Source organism: Rissa tridactyla, chromosome 9 (assembly GCF_028500815.1).
Source record: "Rissa tridactyla isolate bRisTri1 chromosome 9, bRisTri1.patW.cur.20221130, whole genome shotgun sequence".
In the NCBI taxonomy this organism is placed as follows: domain Eukaryota; kingdom Metazoa; phylum Chordata; class Aves; order Charadriiformes; family Laridae; genus Rissa; species Rissa tridactyla.
The window spans coordinates 43,559,952-43,584,320 of NC_071474.1; the positions used below are offsets into that span (position 1 = coordinate 43,559,952).

The 24,369-nt window shown below is 44.1% G+C and overlaps 3 protein-coding genes across 8 annotated transcripts in view; 2 read left to right on the top strand and 1 right to left on the bottom strand.

Annotated features, from left to right (window-relative positions):
- Positions 1–24,369, top strand: part of LOC128914844 (thymosin beta-15A homolog) — a 195,681-nt gene that overhangs the window by 47,485 nt on the left and 123,827 nt on the right. The gene's annotated exons all lie outside the window — the stretch shown is intronic.
- On the top strand, positions 88–23,196 carry DNAAF6 (dynein axonemal assembly factor 6). Its single transcript, XM_054214479.1, has 9 exons — positions 88–200; positions 1,712–1,775; positions 3,071–3,176; positions 15,025–15,142; positions 16,654–16,717; positions 17,955–18,060; positions 19,118–19,214; positions 19,978–20,063; positions 22,488–23,196. Exons 1-9 carry the CDS (start codon positions 102–104, stop codon positions 22,615–22,617), a joined length of 870 nt encoding a protein of 289 aa, XP_054070454.1. The 5' UTR covers positions 88–101; the 3' UTR covers positions 22,618–23,196.
- On the bottom strand, positions 5,090–14,329 carry LOC128914834 (nuclear pore glycoprotein p62-like). Of its 6 annotated transcripts, XM_054214467.1 has the most exons (13): positions 13,887–14,328; positions 13,324–13,712; positions 12,762–12,872; positions 12,220–12,351; positions 10,968–11,063; positions 10,019–10,127; positions 9,721–9,865; positions 9,230–9,279; positions 8,973–9,107; positions 8,181–8,292; positions 7,269–7,335; positions 6,854–6,931; positions 5,090–5,308 (listed from the first exon to the last, which is right to left on the bottom strand). In XM_054214467.1, the coding sequence occupies exons 1-13, from the start codon at positions 14,174–14,176 to the stop codon at positions 5,217–5,219; spliced, it is 1,806 nt and encodes a 601-aa protein (XP_054070442.1). In that variant the 5' UTR covers positions 14,177–14,328; the 3' UTR covers positions 5,090–5,216. The 6 variants fall into 6 exon arrangements, 5 of the variants coding, with proteins under 5 accessions (XP_054070442.1, XP_054070443.1, XP_054070441.1 ...); XM_054214468.1 differs by having other exon boundaries at positions 5,090–6,931; positions 12,762–12,842; positions 13,887–14,329; XM_054214466.1 differs by having other exon boundaries at positions 5,090–6,931; positions 13,887–14,329.

Genomic DNA, 24,369 nt, shown 5'->3' on the forward strand with positions numbered 1-24,369 from the left:
AACATACAGCAGGAAAATTCTGCTTCACAGACAGTACAGAACATTTTGTTTTCTTCATCTGTCACTTATTTTGTCCCCATAGGTTAGTGGAGAGTGTTGATATGGACAGTATTTCCTCAGGCTCTTCTCTGCAGTTCCTGGCCAAACTGCTTCATGATACTCAAGAGGAAGATGATGATGATGATGATGATGATCATGTGGTGAGTCTTTCACAAGAAATGCTGTTTCTTTCACATGGGGTACCACAGCCTGACCCGTTTAACTGAGGAGAAGCAAGTCCCTCTTTTCCAGAGTAAGTAAAAAGAGAATGAAAACCATAGAAGGCTTTGGACTGACTGAAACAGGTACTAGAAGATACTTTTAGGGTAACGAGCTCTTGAAGGAGAGAATAAGGAAGATGCCCCAGGAAAGCAAGGACAGGTTGTGACCACAAAGTGGGAGGGGGAGTTACTTTTTCACCTTGAAGGAAATAGAACAGGTAGTTGAAAGAGCTTTGGATACTTTAGACTTCCCCCTGCTATTCCCTGAAGCCTGACAGCAATGAAGGCAATTACAGCTAAATACTTCATATGAAAGGAAAAAAGCTGCTGCTCAACTTCTGAGTAAAGACTAAAATAGCCAGGGGCAACTGAGTGTACTAATTCTGTGTGTCAGGCATTGAAGAACAGTAGAGATAATTGATCACTGCAGTACCATAGATATGTTGGTGACTGGAGAGCCACAGGTGCCAACAGTCACAAGGTGGAAAGCCTCTGTGCAGGCTCAAAACTTTGCCAAGTCTCTTAGGATTTTGAACAAGTCGTGTTAGGACCTGGGTAACAAAGATGGCCAATCCCTCCAAATTGCTCCTCAACAAAGAGCCAGTCGGCTGACCCAGCAGTTGTGCGCTAGTCGTGGCAATGGTAGTAACATTTGGGATAAACGTGGAGCGTATCCCTTGAAATTTCCTTTCCGGAGGTGGTAGATGTGGTCCTTCACGCTCTAACTCCCTTTCAGCTGTTTAATGCCTGCCTTTTAAAATTAGCCTTATTGCTGCACATCTTTGCGGTAAACATCCTGATTTTAAAAGAATTTGTTTACATCTTTTTAATAAAATGAATGACACTTCAGAGACAGAAACGGAAAATTGCCACAAGGGATGTCAATTAAGTCTGAGTCAGTCTGGGTAAATTCAAATCTTTATTTTGATTTAATTTAGTGTTCTGTGCATATGAGGCACTTTTATCAAACCAAGGAATCTTCCTAAATACAGAAATGCCTCACATTGGCCTATTAGCGCTAAATTGATTCATAATTAGAGGAAAATGTCGTTGCCTCATATGATCTCTACTGTCAAAAGGAATCCAAATGCTGTGATGGGGTTTTCACATAGCAGACTTGTTTTCCTGCAATATTTTCATGGCAGGCAAAGCATGGCAATTTTGCCCAAATGCCACGGAAACTAATACTCAAACAGCAGTTCTGTCTGTAATTCTGTGCTTCTGGGAGCGCTGCTTAAACCCAGTGTGTCAAGGCCATTTTCTGCTGGGTGAGAGGGAAGAAAAGGGATTGTTCAGTGGTTCAGTCATGAAATGTTGGGATAATGTTTTTTTTTGGATTTAAGCAGGGATTTGCCTGACCTCAGGTAACAATAATGTCAATAAGTAGAAAAAGTTGTTACTGAGCTGAGCTCTATGAAAATTGATGGAAGTTCCATTTGCCTTTTTTGCAGCCACGCTCTTCTGTTAGCGCCATGACTCCTGCTAGTATTGGACCAGCGAAGAAAGAGACCAGTGGTAAGGAGGACTGTTTGTATGTTTTAGCATTCAGGCCCATGCTAGCAGCCTATAACAGCTGTAGTAACTTCCTAAGTTACCGCTGATGGGCTTTGTTTCCATAAGAGAGTGGTCACTGACCTTTCAGATGGAAATGGTTAATGCCAGTTTTACAATTGCAGTGTAAAATTCTTCTTTTCCCAAAAGCTTAACTGCAAAAGCTCCAAAGAGAAGCAGCAAGGGTAACTCGAGGGCACTGCTGCCTGCAGTGGCGACGATAAACAGAGTAGAGAGCACAGCCTGGTCCCAGGCTGAGGGGAATCCTAACTGAGCAGCAAAAAGCTCCATATATAATACTCTCATGGAATTGTTCATGCTCACCTAGAGCAAACAAGGAAGATGGACTTCCAAGTGCTCTCCTGAAAGGATCTTCATGGAGCAAACTGCGTGGAACTGAGCCTATGCCTATGAGTAGGAAGAGCTATCAAGCATACCTTGAAATGCAGTCATACCATATTCCCCACATAAATTCCACAACTCTACTGCAAAAAACCTTCAGGTTGCAGATTTAGAATCACAGAATTATTTAGGTTGGAAAAGACCTTTAAGATTATTGACTCCAACTGTAAATCCAACACTGCCAACTACCACTAAACAATGTCCCTAAGCACCACTTCTGCACTTTTTTTTTTTTTTTTTAAAATAGCTGCAGGGATGGTGACTCAACCACTTTCTTGGGCAGCCTGTTCCAATGCTTGACAACCCTTTTGGAGAAAGGGGGGAACACTGCTTGTTACCATCTTATTAGAAAATATATTTTTCCATGCAGAACAGGCATAAACCATAGTATTCTGCCTGTGAACTTTGATGTGTCTTCAGTACCTTATCTGGGCTGTGCTCAATAATTAATGGGAAGAACTAGATTTCTATGTGAGGAGGTAGTCCTTTTGTAAATGACTCTGCTCACTTAAAAAAAAAAAAAATATCTCCTGTCAGGAGGCTGGAGGAAGATTAATATTTCATACTTCTCCACTTTACCCGTTTTGAAGTGCTAGATATTTTATGCCTGAAAGGAGGATTTCCTTGGTATCAAGTCTGTGTAAAGGAGATTTAAGGGAAAGGAAAACATCCTCCCTCTGCAAATTCTCATTCGTAAGATACTGAGGTAAAGGAAACTGTAATCATTAACTAGAATGCTTTTAATATAAAAAGATTTTTCTAAGGCTTAGAAAAAAAATAAATCTAAGTTTTCGTCAAACCTAGAGGAACAGAGACATTCCAAAATACAACAGAGTGATTTTCCTCATCACTTACAGGTACTGTTCAAGTGAAATCTGAAAACAGGAAAACTATCTGGAATACAGAGGAGGTGCCAGAAGGAGCTGAATTTGATGACACCTGGGACCCCAGAGAACAGCCAGAGTAAGTGAGCTGAGGCTGCCTGCATGGCCTTTATATTGCATTAATGGAAGTAGGAATTAAACAGCATTTACTGCAGTTGAGTCAAACAACCATTGGAAAAGCTTGTGTCATGGAAGGAGAAAGGAAGGATATGGGTTCTGCATCTAAAGCAACACGTGAGGAGTGATTTTCATCTCTCCCTTGGAAACCTTCTGATCTCGTAACAGAAACATAGAGTTGGTTTTTCCCCATCATAAGACTACTGGAAGTGTCTTCTGGAGCAGATGGACTCAAGAGAGTTCGTGGTGTTTGACTAGTTGCTAAGTATCACACTCACTTAGGATGCATTTCCTGATCCTGAAAAGGCTAGTGAGCAAAGTAGAGGCAGCAAAGTTAGTGCCTTGGAAGGTGGAGTGAATGATCTTCACCTGTCTTCTACCTAACTCAGTCATGGCTCCAAACAGAAACCCAGTGCAGATGCGTTGAAAAGACTTGAAGGGAGACCAAAAAGGAGAAGCAGCAATACTATGGGGATATTTACAGTCCCCTGAGAAATGGAATCTGCTTTAGTCTCCTGCCCCTTCTCCAGGATTATTAGGCAACTACTTCTCTTTCTCAGGTATCAGATTTTGTTCAGGACACTGTCTTTGGGATGAGCAGGAAAGACCCCTCCACAGCCTGCTGTGAAGATATGGTGGTGAGCTGAACCTGTGTCTCCCATCCCTTCTTTGTGCTCTTTCTCTGCCCTTTTGGATCTTGACACCTTCTTGAGGGACAGAATGCAAACACCAAGCTCTATTGTTGCCTTTGGCCTCCTGTAGGATTTTTCTACTTCACTGCAAGCCACAAAGTTAAAATTCTGTTAGTACTACCAGTCATTGAGAGTGTTAAATTGCTCCACTCCCAGGTGAAAATCCACAGCAAAGTGTCTGGAGCCCTCTGCAAGGGTTCCCCCACAGTCAACAACACTCTCACCTACAGCATCTGTGAGACTCCCCTCGCCCCCCACTGAAGATGATGAAATCTGCACACTGGAAAAAGTGAAAGAGCAACTCACACGTTTAAACTCACATTAAAGCCAGTAAATTACTTCAGGAAGCAGCCCCTTCCCTTTCTTCCACAAGACAACATGTAAGACAAGGCAGATAGGGTACAGAGAGAGGAAAGTAAGTATAAAGTAAAGCTCATTACTCCTTATTTGCACCCCTTCAGCACTTGGCAAAATAGAAGCCTAAAGTGCAAAGCAGAAATGAGTATTAGGACAGTTCTGCTAAATATGTGATCGTTCACTTCCCTGTACTAGCAAAGAGACATTGGAATGCACATTATAATCACACTTTATCAAAAAGCAGCGATATGAGACTCTGTCTCTTAAAAAAAGTCTTCACAGCAGACTTATTGTGTTCTTTCCTGCACCCTTGCGACTGAACAAGCTATACTACCCCAAATCACTACACGAGTACCATTTTTTTAGTCGCACATCTAATAATTTTTAGTTGAGTAGAAATTCTGCTTACAGGTACCTGCACAAAAGCAGTTTATTACCCAAAAGTACAGAAAACAAGGCCCACTTTCACAAGTGGAAGCATACCAAACTTAAACACAAAATCCAGGCAGCGACAGGAGGCATCCGAGTCTCTCAGACTGCTGCAGCTCCTTCTGAGGACAGCTCTTCCTTAAACTGCCTCTGTAAGGACCTGAGTCAAAGCTCATGAAGGCCCAGCTGAACACAATCAAGTTGCTTTTAAGCACTGCAGAGCTCAGCCATGGAGGCACAGACAGCTTAAATCCCTCAGGGCCAGCCTTTGTGTATCTCACCAGCCTGCAGGCAGTTAGAAAGAACAGGGAGGAGGAACACCTACTTCCAGCACAAACCTCATGCTGTCTCTCAGGCTGGAGTGGGGGAATTCCAGTCAGACACTGCAGAGACTGGCTTTGGAACAAACAACAAGTTTTATTGCAAGAAGAGAAACCAACCCAGATCGTCACTGGACACCTAGGTCCCCACCAACCTCTCTCTTCTCTGGAGATGTTACGGTAATCCCTGAAACTTTGAGTCTTTCAGTCAAATGCAAACCGAAAATTGCGCTCTTGCTCTTTGCGGCGGCTCTCGCAAACCTTGGTCACCTCTTCGACCTTCCTCTGCAACACGGCTGTGGGAGAAACAAGGCATTAGGCTTACAATCACCCTGAAACACAACCCTCAGTTCAGCCTGCAAAAGGAGAAAGCAAAACATTTGAATTTTGACAGTCACTCAGATTTGACAGTGCACAAAGGAGGAGGAAAACCCAACACAAAGCACTGCTAACCCTCCAAAACAAAGAAGATTGGCTAAAAAAGTATTCCGAGGCATTCGGCAACCACCAGGCAGAAGCGCAAGAGTCCTGGGACAAGATTTATTCTGCACAGCATGCCAAACCCAGAACATTCCAGTAATGTATTTAGCAACACATTTCAGTTTGTCACTTCAAAAATTCACCATACAAAAATGACTATGGCATGAAGCGGCAGTTTGCTTCACTGTCTCACAGATCTCTCGCTCAACTTGGAATTCCACTGTAACTACAAAAGTGAAGACTTCCTGGTTCTCTCAGGACAAGGCAGAAGGTCAGAACAAGGCTTTGTCCAAATGCCCCTTTCACTTCTGGAAGCAGCACCCACCTGTGTCCATGTTCAGCAAGTCCAGTTAATTGTGGCAGTGTAGGTTAACAGTGATTTGAATCAAGTGCCACAGTTGCACATAATTGTTTAACAAGTCAGACAAGTGAATAACCACTGTGTATGAGTACACCCAGAAAAGATCTCCGGCTGATCGGGGGGTGATTTGTTTCCAAAGGCAAAAAACCTGACAACATCACCTACACCAAAATGTCCTAGTTCTGGTTTGTGGGGATTTGGGTGTGCGTTTATTTCATACAAAAAGACTGCTGAAGAATATGTCCTTCCAAGGCCTACTCCACTTATTAATGGCAAGGGCTACGTGAAAGCTTACTTCAAAATGACATTGTTTTTCCATCACACCACTTAAGTGTACACAGTAAGACAATTTCTTTGGCACTGAATGACAGGGGAAAAAATAGGCCTCCTTCCTAGGAAAATTTAAAGGAAACAGGCTGCTATTTTCACACACGTTCTGTAAAGTCAGGATTCTGATGCCACAGAAGTTGCACCGTATTTCCCAAAAAAGGCATGTTCGGAATGCAAAAAGTTGGCATATATGCTCTGGAAGAAAAAGCCAAATTAAACCCTGACTTAAGCCAAGAACACTACTTAAACTTGGAGAGCAGCATGCCTGCTTTCACCCAAGCAGGACAGCAGCTGTGAGCACTTCTCACAGCATAGCAGCCAGACAGTGCAGTTTGGTGCTGGCAAGAGCAGCACTGCTTTATTCTGCCATGCCCCCGTGTGGCTGCTAACATAAGCTCAAATCAAACACGGGTAGAATTCCTAAATCCCTCACAAGGAGGCACTCCCCGGGAGAAACGTTCCTTTGTTCTGCTTGTTTTTAGCATGGCATCACGGTGCCGTAATAGTTAAGGGTGAATGCAAGAAAAGAAGCAATAGTAACTACACTATCAAGTTTTCGCTATTGAGTGCATCTTCTGACCAGCACCACATCTCAGGTTATTGCTACTCTGAAGTTTCCACAGTCCAGAGTTACTGTGCCTGCAGAAAAACCCACGCTGATCAGTCTTACCTGGATTTGGCTTTCCCTTTGCAGGGGAGGTCGGGGAGGATGACAGCATTACAGACACAGCCCTCCTTACCAATCTCCCTATTCCAAAGGGAAACCCCACACCATCTGAGAAGTTGAAATATTCAACCATAGTTTGACAGAACAAAGCACAAGGTTTACAAGTCCTCTGCTTTGCACTGAGGCATTTCAAGCAGTGCTTTCTGTAAAACATCAGCTGCTGCCAGGAACCACTTCTCGGCAGAGGCCTTTAATGCACATCAGGAGAATTCATGCACAGAAGGGACAGTGGCGTTGAAGGTGAGGAGGAGAAGATTCCTCAGGGATCTTCAGGAATTCATCGATGGTCAAAAAGCATTTGCCCACATGCTACACGCTTTCTGTTTACGTTCCCCAAAAGCTGCTAGACCACTCTCACCTGAATTCTGGTCAATCCACTGCAATGAATCCATGTGTGCATTCAAGATTTTACAGATCTGCTGAAGCTGAGCAGAAAGAAAAGGTGCAGGTCAGTTTCTACTTAGTGTAACAAATCAGAACAGTAAAAGACAGCCTGCCTGTCCCTGCCTTTGGAACATGATGCAAAATCAAATCCCTCATCTGTACAGCCCCACTAACTGCCCAGACGCTTTCCCGGGGAAGTCTGTCCAGCAACCATGTTGCTTTGCTTCTCTTTACCACCAAGAACACAGGCTGGTTTCGAGTATATGCCTGTGGCTTAGGCTTATTCCAATTCACACCTAGGAACCACTGCCACTTTAGCCACCTTGGGTGTGAGGTGGCAAAAGTAAAAGGGAATAGGAAAAAACTCAGTCTGTAACAGTGAAGGGAAATCTTTACTAAAAAAAAAATAAAAGCTTCTCAGTAAAGCCACAAGGAGCATCAAGATCAAATGAACACTTATCAGAAAGAGCTGGTAATTCAGATCTTGCTTTCATGAGAATGCAAAAGCAGCGTAATAAAAGAGTATCAGCTGTTATAGAGGGCATTCTGAACAAAATGTAGATTTGCCAGAAGGAGCACTCAAGTGGTAGCGCAGGCAGCCGGATCAACATTAAGAAATGCCTCCAAAACAAGTAGTAAACTAGGAAAAATTAGACAACAAGCAAACAACCAGAATTCATACCAGAAGGAGATACTTTGAAATCTATGTGCTGTGTTATAATGCACTTTGACCAAAAGAGAACCAACCCAAGGACAAGGAATACCCTTCCAAGGTTGTAACTACAAGTAGACGAGTATCCAAGAGAGGACAATCAAAGAGTTAGAACTGTTTAAATATCCTTTGACTCTTACCAACACACACAAAAAACCTAAAGCTTGGATTTACCGGGTCACTTGTGTCTGCTGGGCCTCCTGATGTATTCAAGTGCTCAATGATGTCTTTCAGATCTTGTGCCATACGCTTCAACTGAGCATCTATGTTTTCAGCCAGTTTATAGCTGCAAAACACACAGGAACCCAGGTCAGAATATTTCATGTGAGCTTCAGAAGACCCACTCCCAGTCACACCAACTTCGGGCAATCACAATTAGATTCCACACCTTTCAACTGAGGCCGGTATACACATGGGAACAGCACCAGGAGAGACATCCTATCACACAGATGAAGGAACTCCCACCCTCTTTCTCTCTTGACAGATACACAGAGACAGACAAGCAACAGTGTGGAGCACTCTCTGGAAGGCTTGGTCAGAACTCAAGGAACCAGCCAGTCCAGGTTCCTCAAGGTTCATCTCTCTTGAACCAGAGAAACACTTCTGTTCATAACCCTGCTAAGATTCAACACTTAAGGCTTATAGGGATGCTTGAACCACACATAATGCATTCTGCTCTCATCACTTCTGTCACTAAATAACCACTAATTTTCCGAGATTATGCCAAAATTAGTAACCTTGCCCAGACAGCTGATTACACCAACACCCAGAGAGCTTTTCATGCTGATTCAAGGGCTTCCAGTTGCACTCCCCCTGTTTCTAACACATAAAATCTAAGTTGCCATGCGTAAAACAGGATTACATGTTTGACACAGGCCGCTGATACATCCCAACTCTACTTCTTCTGCATCAACCACCACCATAGTAGCTTCCTCATCACACATTCCACACAGACTGTTGTCTTACGTCCTCTCCCGTTCTTCATCCGCATGCTGCAAGTAGATAGTCCCGCTCTGTTCCTTCACAGACTCCTCCAGAGGGGTCAGCAAGTCTTCAAGCTCTTTCTGCTGTGACAGAATGAAGTCTAGTTCCTGATCCAGTCTGAAAAGACAAAGTGTTAACGACTCCACTGAGAGGTTACAGACATTCTGCATCTGCCATACTACAATGCAGGAAGATGCAAACAGGAAACAAAATCATCTCAAGTGTTCATAGTTTCCTACCTCTTCTGATCAAGCTTCACTTTCTCTACTTCTCTGTGTAACGAAGTAATCTGGAAACAGAAGACACTTCATTATAGTTCCAAAATTCAAACGTCAACCCATAAAAGAAGAGTGGTGGAACAAAGAAAGACAGCACCATACAAATGGCTACTCTTTCTACAAGAAAGAGTTTTACAGCTTTATTATTATTATTTTTTAAAGATTTACAGACCAAAAACTGAATAAGGGAGGTTTGGCTTTGAAAGCTCCACCCTAAGATAACTTGTTACCATACTGTAAACACACTGAACAGATTGCCAAGCTTCAAAGCCTATAGACCAGAACAGACATACAGCGGGGCTTTCACAAGCACCCAGGTGTAACTCACATCTATTTTATTTTTTTTTTTTTACAAGTAGGAAGTCCCACTAGATGGCTTGCTGCATCTCTAACACTTAAGGCCTTGAAGGATCTGAGCAAGCAAAATCACGTTACAACAGACATCACCTTACCTTCTCCCCATTCTCTATCAGCATCCGATCCCAAGCATTAACTTGCGTTGCTTGATGGAGAAAGTGTTTCTCCTGGTCTTCCAGTTCCAGACTCCACTTGTTTATCAAACTCTCCAGCTGGGCATAAGTCATCACTGGAGGCGCACTGAGAGGAAGGGCAAGACAGTACCGAACACAAGATCAAAAAAAACAAAATATAAACATGACAACACTCCTTTTCCCTTCCTCCGCCAGACACCGGCATTAATACAGCCTCTTGCACCAGTCAAGAAACAGTCGGTTACAACAAAATACTCACCTGGTTGTTGTGGTGGTGGTTACGGCAGTTGTAGAAGTCCCAGCTCCAATGGCACCAGTCGTAGTTAATGACTTAATATTCAGAGCAAAGCCAGAAGCAGTAGTAGTGCCTGAAAGAAGAGATTCAAGTCAAGCAGCAGCAGACGACGTATCTGCTACCTAACAAATCGAGAACAGGTCCAATATACACTCCCAAGTGCAGTGCTGTATGAGCTCAAACAGGTCCATTTTACAAAAAACAAATCCCATATCTGTCAAGACGGGAATGAAGCGCATCTTGACACAAAAGCAGGGGACTCTAAATAGCTCACTAGTAGCTCTAGTAATATGAGGAACCATCAGCCTCCACTTAACCTGGGCATTATTTGAGGAAACACAGTATTAGCCCACATATCCCTCTCAATCTCCTTATGTTTTAAAATTCGACCTAGTAACTACTAGCGCACCCAGTTCTTCTCCTGCATCTTTGGGGAAGATCAGATTTCTACATTTTCAAAAAGCTAAGAGCATCTATCAGATGGTACTGTCAGTCTGTCACGCGGCACTTCTAGGCACTGAGCTCAAATTCTTCACAGTTACTCCACAAACAAGCTTTAGAAAGACCTTGAGAGCTGAGCAGCACCCATGTATTTACACTGAAAACGGCATCCAGAAAAAGATGTTCAGGCCTGAATCCTAACACTATTCAGCAGCAAATTCCACTGCAGATTGTCACATGAGGCTGGCCACTTAAATGCTGCACTCATCACTGCTTTATTTTATATTTTTGGAAGAAAAAGTTAATGAAATACAGTACTTTGAAACTTACAATATGGAAGAAACAGATTCATGGGACAGAACTGAAACAAAAAACATCTCTCCCTAGTACTCCCTGCAAGTCTCTGGCCTCTCCCTCCCATCATCAGCACACTTCGCCTTCCCTTCAGCTACTTTCAGCATCTAGTTCTTACTAGCTGCAGTGCTTGTTGTGGCAGCTGTTGTTCCAGGAACTTTTAATCCAAACCCAAGCGTTCCAAGACCGGCTGTCCCAGTGGATGGGGCACCAACTGTAAAGAGAAGACAACATTAGGAGTTTCTGTAACCCATTAATACAGTGCCCCTTGGAAAAATCTCTGCAGAAGTCTGTTTGCTAAAGCAATACGATTGCACATACTACAGGAAACACACTGGTCACATCTCAGTTGCCTGGAAACAACCCACCTATTATCATCCAAGAACCAGGTCTGAGACACCCCGATAAACAGGGAATGCCCATTAGCTTAAAAGCATTCTTAAACACAAAGATTAAGCTCGGCTTTCGAACTAGAGAGACAATGCAAGCATTTTAGACACACAAAAATAAGAGCTGTCAGGTTGGCATCTATGGCATCTACAAGTTGTGGCTGATTAGCAAAAAGTAATCGGTGTGGCTTTGTCATAAAACTTGTGATGGTCCTTGGGAGCAGCTGCCTAAGTTTTCAGAGGTAGGTGTAAGACAGCATTAGGCATGGAATAGTTAATACAACTATTACTAATACTAACTCCAGGAAACACTGACGTTGACTGCAGCTAGTCTCCATCATCAAAGCAAACAGAAGCATTAACACCTCACTGCAGGTTCACAAAGAAACTGTTAGGACTGTCTTCAAACATGGCTACTGCCTTAAAGCTATCACAAAGCAGACACTATTTCCTGACACAAAAATCGTTTTGCAAGGAGAAACTTGCCAGTTATTACCAGGGCAACTTGCAGACACACAGCTGTGCAAATACTTGTTTTCAGAACCCCGCATCTCCAGTGTCACAGGCCACTGTTATTAAAGAAGTGGGAATGCTTAATGCAGGACTCAAAGGCAGACGCAACCAGCCTCAAGGCACTGGGGTCTGGAGGACAGCAGCTTCAACAACACCAGAAAGCTCCGTTGTGGCAATACTACCCAGACAGAGAAACAAAAAAGTCACATACAGCTAAAACTGCCCTCGGCTGCTGGCCCACTCTGAGTCTAAAGCGTGCTTTGGTTTGAAGAAAACCCTCCAAGCCTCACCACTGAAGACAGTGTGGCAGAAATCACACAGAGGGGAGGTGGCAAACAGCGACAAGAGATGGCCTTTTGAATTCTCCCCTATTACTCCACCGTCTGCAGGCTCCACTACTCACAGGCAACAGCAACCATGCTGCTCCTTTCTTCCCCCAACAGAGAAAATCCGTATATCGTGTCTTACGTGAGAGGCCCGTGGTGGTAGACGATGTCGGTGCTGAAGAACTCACTATAGATGCAAACAACGTAGGCCCCGTTGAACCAAGAATGGAGGTTGTGGTGGTGGCGGCGGCAGTTGTAGCAGCTGTGGATGTTACTACAAACGGAAAAAACATCAGCCTTGTACAATCATGCTGAGAATGCAATACAGGTTTCCCCATCTACACCAGTTTCTTATGGATGCAAGAATTCTAAACTTTTTTTTCCCCTGTATTCTACCTCAACTCTCTCCCTTTGCCAATGTGCCCCTTGAACCTGTGGCTTCCTTCCACTACGCTCCAGCAACAAGTACAGAATACAATTCGGCACCTTGGACACAAGAAAAAATACAGGATACTCTGTTCAATGGCTCTATAAACTCTCACAGATTACGGATGCCATTGCAAAGTCACAGTAACAAAACACTTGTAGCCCATTTCCAGACTCCACGTTAGAAAATTCTTCCCAGAAGGACACCAGATTCACAAAGTCCAGAGTGATCTCAAGTTTCCCAAAATCACTTCCTACCTCCAAGTTTGGTTCCAAAGGACAGAGTGGGTTTCTGGCTGGTACTTGTAGCCAGCGTTGCCACAGGGGCACTCGTGGCTGCTGTTGAAGGCAATGACCCAAAGTTTAGCCCTGGAACAAGTAGCACAAGTAAAAAGAAAACATGAACCTTTCACTACAGAGAAACCGATCACAACAATATGCAAATTAAAATCAGAAAGACTATCACAAAAAACATTAATATTCAATGTAACAAATACCCTGCATTACCCTGGAAATGAACTCGGGCTAACAAGCTTGTTGCCTACAAAGCTTTTCAAGAATGATTCGAACACAGAAGAACATCGCCCTCATCCCAGAGCTGATGACCTCTCCTCCGAGGCCTGCACGGTCACCAACAAGTACATCAAAAGCTGCAAACAGAACTTTTGCTGGACTCTGCAGGAGCAGGAGGGTTCTTGCCATCAGGGAGGTGAACCCCGGTTTGGCACCATGGGCCAGGCGCACCCTGCGGCACCCCACCCCCCCCACCCTGAGCCCTTTCCCACTGCACCAGCAAACCACCTCCAACCCAGGCACTCACCTGCAGGCTGCCCCCCAAGGCTAAAGGGGGCTGTTGACTGCGTTGTCGCTCCTAAGGTGGCAGCAGTGGTGGCTGCAGCTGTAGGCGCTATTCCAAAGGTCAACCCTGTGGGAGCTACTTGTGGAGCTGCAGTGCCAATGGTGGAACTGGCTGTTCCGGCCTGGCTTGTGGTAACACTGGAAAAAGCAAACCCTCCAGTTGTCCCAGACTGAGCAGTGGTGGTGGCAGTACCAGTAGATCCAAACGTGAAGCCAGAAGGGGCTGCTGCTTGACTTGAGGGCACGCTGGCTGGGACAGAGCTACCAAGTCCAAAGCCTCCTGTAGCCTGTAGCCCTCCCGTAGCCTGAGTTGCAGTGGTGCCGCCAAAGTTTAACTTTGGTGCACTTGCCCTAGAGGAGGAAAGAAAAGAAGCCATTCTGTCTGAGACACACAGCCAGTCAAGTACCGAATTGGCTTTCTTACGGACCACTTTCTGACAGCAGAATGCACCTCATCGCCCACTCGGGGCCGGCAGGACCGACCCCCCGCCCCGGGGACCGGACGGGCACCTCTGAGACACTCACCCCAGCGGGAACACGCTCGCTGACGGGGTCGCGGACGCGGACGCCGGGGCCGGCGTCCCGAAGCTGAAACTGGCCGGCTGCGCAGCAGTGCCCGGCGTGCTGAAGGAGAAGAGCCCGGTGGGCTGGCTGCTGGACGCCGTCTGGGACGCGCTTCCGAAGCTGAAGCCGCCCGAGGAGGCGGGCGTAGAGAAGGAGAAGCCGGTCGTGGCCGTGGTGGCCGCCGTCTTCGGCGTGCCGAAAGTGAAGCCGCCGCCGCCGCCGGCACCCGACCCGAAGCTGAACTGACTCATGGCGGCGGCGACCAGCCGGAACCGACGCCCGCAGGAGGCCCGGGACAGCGCCTGGGCCCAGTCGCGGAGAGAAGCGGCACCGCTCCCGCTACCCCCGGCCGAGACGCCCACAGCCCTGCCGACAGCCGCCGCGCGCACGGCGATGACGCACCACACCGCCGCCACGCACCCGCCCCTCGCCTCTGCCTGCCAACCACCGCCCGGCGCTTCCCGCCTTCCGCAGCTATTGGCTACTGCCGCCGTCGCTCCTGCGCCGTCCGCTCCGATTGGCTCCCCGAGGCGAGGCGGGCAGCGGCGGCCCGTCGCTGTGGTGACGGGGACGCGGCCGCCGGCGGCTGTGGGCCGGGCGGCGGCACCGGGCCCTTGGGCGGGCCGGGGCGGCTGCTCGGTGCCGCGGGACAGACGGCCGGACCCGGGGCGGGCCTGGTGCGTCCACAGCGTGTGGGACCCGATGTGCAGCCCGAAAGCGGGGTCTTGGGAAGGGGGCGAGAACCTGTGTGATGAGCTCTGCCTGGCATCTTGGTGCCAGGCCTGAGCCAAGGCCCCCTCGGCTGTGCTCACCCTGGCTGCAGTAGCAGCAAACCCACCTTTACAGGGGATCTGCTAGACCGAATGGTCACTGTAAGGCTTGAGCTGTGACTGCTACTAGTGCCTATGGCGTGAGAGAGTCTCTAATCTGAGCACAGAAAGGAAAGGTTGACTATGTTCTCTTATATATGTTTTGACGTCACGCATGTAAGAGTTTGGCTAAACTTTACCCTTCCAGAACATACAGCAGGAAAATTCTGCTTCACAGACAGTACAGAACATTTTGTTTTCTTCATCTGTCACTTATTTTGTCCCCATAGGTTAGTGGAGAGTGTTGATATGGACAGTATTTCCTCAGGCTCTTCTCTGCAGTTCCTGGCCAAACTGCTTCATGATACTCAAGAGGAAGATGATGATGATGATGATGATGATCATGTGGTGAGTCTTTCACAAGAAATGCTGTTTCTTTCACATGGGGTACCACAGCCTGACCCGTTTAACTGAGGAGAAGCAAGTCCCTCTTTTCCAGAGTAAGTAAAAAGAGAATGAAAACCATAGAAGGCTTTGGACTGACTGAAACAGGTACTAGAAGATACTTTTAGGGTAACGAGCTCTTGAAGGAGAGAATAAGGAAGATGCCCCAGGAAAGCAAGGACAGGTTGTGACCACAAAGTGGGAGGGGGAGTTACTTTTTCACCTTGAAGGAAATAGAACAGGTAGTTGAAAGAGCTTTGGATACTTTAGACTTCCCCCTGCTATTCCCTGAAGCCTGACAGCAATGAAGGCAATTACAGCTAAATACTTCATATGAAAGGAAAAAAGCTGCTGCTCAACTTCTGAGTAAAGACTAAAATAGCCAGGGGCAACTGAGTGTACTAATTCTGTGTGTCAGGCATTGAAGAACAGTAGAGATAATTGATCACTGCAGCACCATAGATATGTTGGTGACTGAAGAGCCACAGGTGCCAACAATCACAAGGTGGAAAGCCTCTGTGCAGGCTCAAAACTTTGCCAAGTCTCTTAGGATTTTGAACAAGTCGTGTTAGGACCTGGGTAACAAAGATGGCCAATCCCTCCAAATTGCTCCTCAACAAAGAGCCAGTCGGCTGACCCAGCAGTTGTGCGCTAGTCGTGGCAATGGTAGTAACATTTGGGATAAACGTGGAGCGTATCCCTTGAAATTTCCTTTCCGGAAGTGGTAGATGTGGTCCTTCACACTCTAACTCCCTTTCAGCTGTTTAATGCCTGCCTTTTAAAATTAGCCTTATTGCTGCACATCTTTGCGGTAAACATCCTGATTTTAAAAGAATTTGTTTACATCTTTTTAATAAAATGAATGACACTTCAGAGACAGAAACGGAAAATTGCCACAAGGGATGTCAATTAAGTCTGAGTCAGTCTGGGTAAATTCAAATCTTTATTTTGATTTAATTTAGTGTTCTGTGCATATGAGGCACTTTTATCAAACCAAGGAATCTTCCTAAATACAGAAATGCCTCACATTGGCCTATTAGCGCTAAATTGATTCATAATTAGAGGAAAATGTCGTTGCCTCATATGATCTCTACTGTCAAAAGGAATCCAAATGCTGTGATGGGGTTTTCACATAGCAGACTTGTTTTCCTGCAATATTTTCATGGCAGGCAAAGCATGGCAATTTTGCCCAAATGCCACGGAAACTAATACTCAAACAGCAGTTCTGTCTGTAATTCTGTGCTTCTGGGAGCGCTGCTTAAACCCAGTGTGTCAAGGCCATTTTCTGCTGGGTGAGAGGGAAGAAAAGGGATTGTTCAGTGGTTCAGTCATGAAATGTTGGGATAATGTTTTTTTTTGGATTTAAGCAGGGATTTGCCTGACCTCAGGTAACAATAATGTCAATAAGTAGAAAAAGTTGTTACTGAGCTGAGCTCTATGAAAATTGATGGAAGTTCCATTTGCCTTTTTTGCAGCCACGCTCTTCTGTTAGCGCCATGACTCCTGCTAGTATTGGACCAGCGAAGAAAGAGACCAGTGGTAAGGAGGACTGTTTGTATGTTTTAGCATTCAGGCCCATGCTAGCAGCCTATAACAGCTGTAGTAACTTCCTAAGTTACCGCTGATGGGCTTTGTTTCCATAAGAGAGTGGTCACTGACCTTTCAGATGGAAATGGTTAATGCCAGTTTTACAATTGCAGTGTAAAATTCTTCTTTTCCCAAAAGCTTAACTGCAAAAGCTCCAAAGAGAAGCAGCAAGGGTAACTCGAGGGCACTGCTGCCTGCAGTGGCGACGATAAACAGAGTAGAGAGCACAGCCTGGTCCCAGGCTGAGGGGAATCCTAACTGAGCAGCAAAAAGCTCCATATATAATACTCTCATGGAATTGTTCATGCTCACCTAGAGCAAACAAGGAAGATGGACTTCCAAGTGCTCTCCTGAAAGGATCTTCATGGAGCAAACTGCGTGGAACTGAGCCTATGCCTATGAGTAGGAAGAGCTATCAAGCATACCTTGAAATGCAGTCATACCATATTCCAAAGAAAAGTTTCACAATCCAATTTAGACCACGCACAGGGAGAAGTAGTAGCTTTGTTCGGTGCTGCCGTCATCAGACCGAGAGACGTTTTTCAGTTATTCTCCTTCCTGCATCTAGTTCTTTGCCTGGAATCCCTGGACAATTACATGCTTTCTGTGACTCCAGGTATTCTGGCATCATACAGCAAGGCGGACTTTCGGACAATGAGAACAAATATTCTGAGAGTTCCTAAATTTGTGTCAACACCTTGGATTGTACTCAGGACGGAACAGAAGACAAGTTTAATCTTGGCAAAGTTAACGTAAAATTCTTCCTAGAGCTAATGCTGTCACATTATTGGGCAGCTTAGTTATGAGCCATATGAAAGGTCAACAGGGACCAGGATGAGGGTAGCAGGAAAGGAACTATAACAAGTAGAGTACTTTTGAAGAAGGTTGATATTTCATACTTCTCCACTTTACCCCTTTTGAAGTGCGAGATATTTTATGCCTGAAAGGAGGATTTCCTTGGTATCAAGTCTGTGTAAAGGAGATTTAAGGGAAAGGAAAACATCCTCCCTCTGCAAATTCTCATTCGTAAGATACTGAGGTAAAGGAAACTGTAATCATTAACTAGAATGCTTTTAATATAAAGATTTTTCTAAGGCTTAGAAAAAAAAATAAATCTAAGTTTTCGTCAAACCTAGAGGAACAGAGACATTCCAAAATACAACAGAGTGATTTTCCTCATCACTTACAGGTACTGTTCAAGTGAAATCTGAAAACAGGAAAACTATCTGGAATACAGAGGAGGTGCCAGAAGGAGCTGAATTTGATGACACCTGGGACCCCAGAGAACAGCCAGAGTAAGTGAGCTGAGGCTGCCTGCATGGCCTTTATATTGCATTAATGGAAGTAGGAATTAAACAGCATCTACTGCAGTTGAGTCAAACAGCCATTGGAAAAGCTTGTGTCATGGAAGGAGAAAGGAAGGATATGGGTTCTGCATCTAAAGCAACACGTGAGGAGTGATTTTCATCTCTCCCTTGGAAACCTTCTGATCTCGTAACAGAAACATAGAGTTGGTTTTTCCCATCATAAGACTACTGAAAGTGTCAGATACTTGTGTAAAGTCAGATTAGGAGGGGAAGTCGGCCAGTAAAACAATTTAATAGCTTTCAAATATGCCATTTGTGTGAAATACCTGTCTTTTCCCTCTGCAACAGAGATGCATTCATGTTTCATACTCATAAATTCATAAAGTACTCCAACTTATATTTGCATTTCAAAGAAGTAAGCTCTTTTAGAGACAAATAGTACTACAGGAAGGAAGGCGATATGCAGGCAGCTTTGAACTTTTAAATCTTGTGATTCACTCTTAGTCTATTGAGGGACAGCCTAAAACCAGTCTTTTCCCTTGCTCCTAGAAAAACAAGAACAAAAACATTCTTGAAATACATACAATCAGGCATGTCAGCTGTAGTTTGTAGGGGTCAGAAATCCTTCAGGGTCAATCCACAAAGCAGCCTTTGCATTTCTAATCATTGTGTTTTGATGCAATATCCTGGAGTGCTAAATGCCAGAGGAGATGGACTGAAGAGAGTTTGTGGTGTTTGACTAGTTGCTAAGTATCACACTCACTTAGGATGCATTTCCTGATCCTGAAAAGGCTAGTGAGCAAAGTAGAGGCAGCAAAGTTAGTGCCTTGGAAGGTGGAGTGAATGATCTTCACCTGTCTTCTACCTAACTCAGTCATGGCTCCAAACAGAAACCCAGTGCAGATGCGTTGAAAAGACTTGAAGGGAGACCAAAAAGGAGAAGCAGCAATACTATGGGGATATTTACAGTCCCCTGAGAAATGGAATCTGCTTTAGTCTCCTGCCCCTTCTCCAGGATTATTAGGCAACTACTTCTCTTTCTCAGGTATCAGATTTTGTTCAAACAGTGTGTGGGAACAGAGGACGTCTTCTTTGGGATGAGCAGGAAAGACCCCTCCACAGCCTGCTGTGAAGATATGGTGGTGAGCTGAACCTGTGTCTCCCATCCCTTCTTTGTGCTCTTTCTCTGCCCTTTTGGATCTTGACACCTTCTTGAGGGACAGAATGCAAACACCAAGCTCTATTGTTGCCTTTGGCCTCCTGTAGGATTTTCTTGTAGCCCTTCAAGCATTTGTAGGTGATATTTACACTTGCTAACCTGAAGAACTCATGTGTCTCCTCAAGGACCTAGTGTACTCAAGAGAATCTGTGCAAAAGCATATGCCACAGACTTGAGGGAAAAAAAAAGTAGCTCTAAGATGAAGTTTCATTTTGGAGGCGAGGGGGACTGAGAAGGAGATGGTTTTCGTCTGCCTGCATTTATTAGATGTGAGTTAGCAGAACGCTACAATACTGACAGTCTTTAAACTTACAGGTATCAGATCCATTATTATATGATCAAAGATCTCCCTGCTTTCTGAACTTCAAGACAGCTAGAACCGCTGTGCAAGTTTTCTAGTAGAAGCAAGCTGTCCTTGGAGTACACAAAGCCAGAGGGGTTTGCTGGATGTAGAATACCTGTCATGTACATTATCAGCTCAGGATTTTGAAGAAAATAGGATATCAATACAGATCACTAAGCTATTGGAAGCAATGATTACCACCGTCATATTTTCTCTGATATAAATTACCAACTCAGAATGTTGCTCTTTGACACTAGCATGAAAATATTCATGAAGAGGAGATCTTTTATGGCTTGGAGGGCTACAGATCTAATCACAACTTTACCTCTGCCCATCATTTCAGATTAAAATCAAGCTGCCAGAGACAAAGTACTCAGACATCACATTAGATATCCAGGACAAGGTTCTTGATCTTAGAACTCCCCAAAAGTAAGTGAAACACGACTGATAGAAGTACAATTAATATATTGCTTGAAAGAAGTTTTAACCAAGCCTTCAACTGAATGCTGTATGGAAAGCAAAGCTAAAGATGAAGATCAGATTATTAATCACACATGAGAAATAGTTATAGGTAAAACCAACTGTAGTCCTTCCATAGGTATATAATGTGCTAACTTTGAATCTGTGATACTATTCTAGCAAAAATAGCTTTAAGGCAGATTTTGGCTACATAAACAGCAAGGCTTCAAGGGCCCAAAGTGTCTGGCAAAAATTTCCCACAGTCTTGAAGGACTTCTTGGGAGGTTGCTTTCTGAATACTAATTTGTACAAATCTATAACTAAAGATGGTCAAAAATGTGCAGATACATTTTCAGAAGTCGAAAGCCAAATTGTGGACATATCCAGGCACGATACAGAGATGGAAATGTTACAAGGTTACCATAAAAAGATTTCCTTTGAGATCTTTTTGTTATAGGGCTATTTCAAACCTACAGAGATAATCGACTGACTGATATACTCTCAGACTTCTCAGTATTCCTCCATGTTTCCCTCAGTGTGCAATTGCCCTGCCTGCGATTTCCAGATAGTTACCATCTCTGTTTTGCTTTAAGTCCTTCTTCACAATAGAGCGCTTTCATAAGAAAGCTTAATCTTCTCCTGGCTGATTGCTGCATTGAATGGAATGTAAGAAGATCCATATGTGAATAGTTTCCTGCAAATAAATTCAAGGTACAAACCATGGATTAAGGTCCAAATAAGTTCTGTCCCTAGTGGACTAACTATAGAAAAGCCACCTTTCTCACAGACAAAACCAGACTGAGTCAATTACCTACTGCTTTGATTTAACCCAAAGATGCAACAGGACTGGAAGAATGTTTGGAAGTGCTAGCTGAAACTGGAAAATCAGGAGGAATAATTGTTTAGCTAATGACTTGCAGAACCTATACGCAGTGAAAGAGGTAGCTTAATGCAATACTGCAGATGTAGGAAAACTTCAGTATCCTTTTTCTTTTGCAGTTCTATCTTTTTGATGACTCAGATCTGCCATTATCTTCTTAGTATCCAGCTGTCTCTAGTCACAAGCTTAGCAAATAAAAAGTTTGCTGTAAATGTAATGGTTGCTTGGGTACAGCCTGAGCCAGTGCTGCTTTCACAAATATAAGTACAAGTCTTCTCAGTATGAAAGAAACAAACAAGATTTCAAGTTCTACATGATGAAAAACACCGTACTCTCACAGATGTGTAGGAGGGCTCAAAGGAACTGTTTCCAACTCTGTAGTCCTGAGGCTGATTCTAAGCCAAGCTGATTTTAAGGACTTCTCCAAATTATGGCAAATGGCTGCCTTCAGTAGGTGTGGTGCAAAGGTTTTTTGACTGTACCTCTTTCAAGTGTGGCTCCTACAAGACAACTGAAAAGGTCTGAAAAAGAATTGGCATAATTTAAACCCCAATTTGAAGTACCCCCCATCTATTCTACCATGTTGTCTTGTTAGGCTTTATTGAGTTTGGCTGGGCAGATCTCTTGATTCTAAAGTGTCCTTGATTCTGTGATTCTGTTTGCACTGTCAGTAGAGTGGAGGTCCAACACTGGCCCATCATTCATATTGTTAATATATAAGCCTGGGATAAGAGGGGAAAGAGTCCGGACTCTGCATAAGCAAGTAAGTTTGGACTGTTGTCAATGAGAAGAGTTGAATGGGTCCAGATTGAGACATCCTCGTGAGGAAATAAACTGGAAGGCTTGTCAGCCATTCCAGGAAAAGCTGTATGTCTAACACAGCGTGGGACTGTGGAATAGTTCCTGAGTCCAAGATCCAGCCTTTCTTTGTGTATTATGTGCCTGAAACACAGGCAGGGGATCACTGAATTAATCTTCACTGTAGGTTAAAATCCCAGCGACTTCATAACTCTAAGTCCATTCTCATACCTGAACTGTGCTGTGCAGTGTAGACATACCCTTTGCGAAACTGGACTGGGCAGAATCTCTAATCAGGCTGCACCACTTATTTCTTTTTACGAGAGAAGACAAACTCCTGAAGACACTTTGAGGCTTTAGGCATTATTCAGATTTTTACCACCAGGGGAGCATTATCAATGCAGCTTCTCTTTCCTCTGCATTTAAAATGCAGCACCGTGCAAAAGCAAGAACAGCGGAGAGATCCCACAATCCATCATTGGAAACTGTTGTCATAGCCACAGCCAAAAGAAAAGAATAGTGTTGGAAATATTTCAGGGTCTGTATAGCAGTGCACCAGGTATTGCAGGAACCCCACAACCTGTCATGACAAAGGAGGTACACTGAAAGAACATTCCTTGGTATACTGATTGGCAGATTCCAAGAGTAACTTGCAATGCTATCTCAATTGCTCACCCGGTCTGAGACATTGAAATTCACTGTGTCCTCTTTTACAGGAAGCTGCTGCTGCACCTCCCCTACCGTGTAGACAGCAAGAATGGTAAAGCTCGTTTTCTGTCTGAAGAGGAGACCTTGGAAGTCACCTTGAGAGTATCAAGGATGTTTGATTTCATAAATTTTCTCTGATTAATAGAGGAATAGAGAAAGTTTGCAAAAAGTAATCTCTTAGTTTGAAGTCTTCTTGGAACCTAACTGGTCATAAAATAGTAGACTGTTTCCCTTGATCAGTCCAGAGGGAATATCCCTGGAGAAACTGAATGAGTCAGAAGGAACATAGCACCCATAGGTTCTAGAAGCTGAGGCAGTCCAGCTCTTGCGCTGCTCTGGTTAACGTCCTGTTTCCTTCAGCCACATACAGGCTCTGTGAATCGGAAAGCCAGAGAAAGTCTTTTTGTGGTTATGGCTGATAAGTAGCACAATAAGGCTCTGGTCAACGAGTCTGGTGCTTAGTTACTCTTGCAAGACTTGCAAGTGGTAATATTCTTGCTTGGCCTCCAATGCTGGGATGGGGATCAGTTCAGAATCTACTTTTAGCTACTTCTTCATGAAAAAATCAAAGCTCTCAGGAATCCATATCCACATCTGAGTCTCCTTTACAGTGGCAGAACAGTGTAACCAACTATAGTTGGATTGCTGAACAGCTCAGCTCTTTTGAACAGTTTTTGACAGTGTATGGTTCAGTGTCATCTATTCACCTGCTGTCCCTCCAGCTATTTTTCTGATCTTTCTTGATTAATAAAAGAATGTGTTCTAATGAACAGTTTCAGTTACCTTTCACTCTGCCTTCTCTATATTATGTCCCAAGAGACTTCCTAAAAGTGAGATAAAAGGAACTTTGCATAACAAAGCATCACATAAAGGGCTGAAATTCGGCAAAAGCTTTTCCTTGGCCTTCAGGTCCAATCTAAAGCTACAGAGATGGGTAACCAAAGTGTTTCTCTTACTAGCTGCTGGGCAAATATATTCATTTAACACTGTCAATCATGAAGGAAACAAAGGTATTTGCTCAATGATCAAAGTGGAGAGGACAAGCAGGGCCTTGCGTGTGGATAGACTTTAGGTACACTTAACCAAAAGCTTTGCAAGCACTTTAAAAACAAAATGGCTTGGGTCTTGTGTTCTCCTGGCATAGAAGTAGAGGAAAATAATTGACCAATAGGTTGCAGATAGTACCCATGCGGTTAAATTTGTGGGAGGCTGTAATGAAAAGATGAATTCTCCATGATGGATTGAAGACATTGACAGTCAGTTTCCAGGTGTATTTTTTTGTTTTGTCAGGAATTTTCAGAATTCACAGTATGTTTCTAATATACTGCATTAGAGCTGTAGGACAAATTAAGCTGGTGTCTGGGCATTGCAACCACTTACCTTAAAAGTGGACCCATTGCTTGGGTCAGAATAATACCACGCAACCTCTGCTTTAGTTAACGCACTGGAAAGCAGATAACCTCAGTTATGAATCATCACAAGCTATCAGATATGCTGATAACACTAAGGAGCTACTCCAATTTGTATCTGCTTAAGTTTCCATAAATTGCATTTGAATGTCTCTTATTCCTACTCTACAAAGCTGTGGTGGAGGGGAACAATGCAGATGTATGAAAAGGCTGAGATCATTCCTCCTGACTCAGTGTGTACTACCTGTGGTTGCCAAGAAGGCTGTTTCTTGGAAAAAGGTTGTTTTTGTAGTCCCTAGACAATGTGCTGCTTCATTTTTGCATTTCTTATACAGATTACAAGAGAAGTGGAAGATTGACTTGTATTTATACACATGTGAAGGTAGCATTTGCCCAAATTTATTCAGTAAATCCACAGCAAAGCAGAGTATAACTCTGCTCTTCTAAGCGCCATTCCAGTGCTCTGTCTACAAGGTAATGT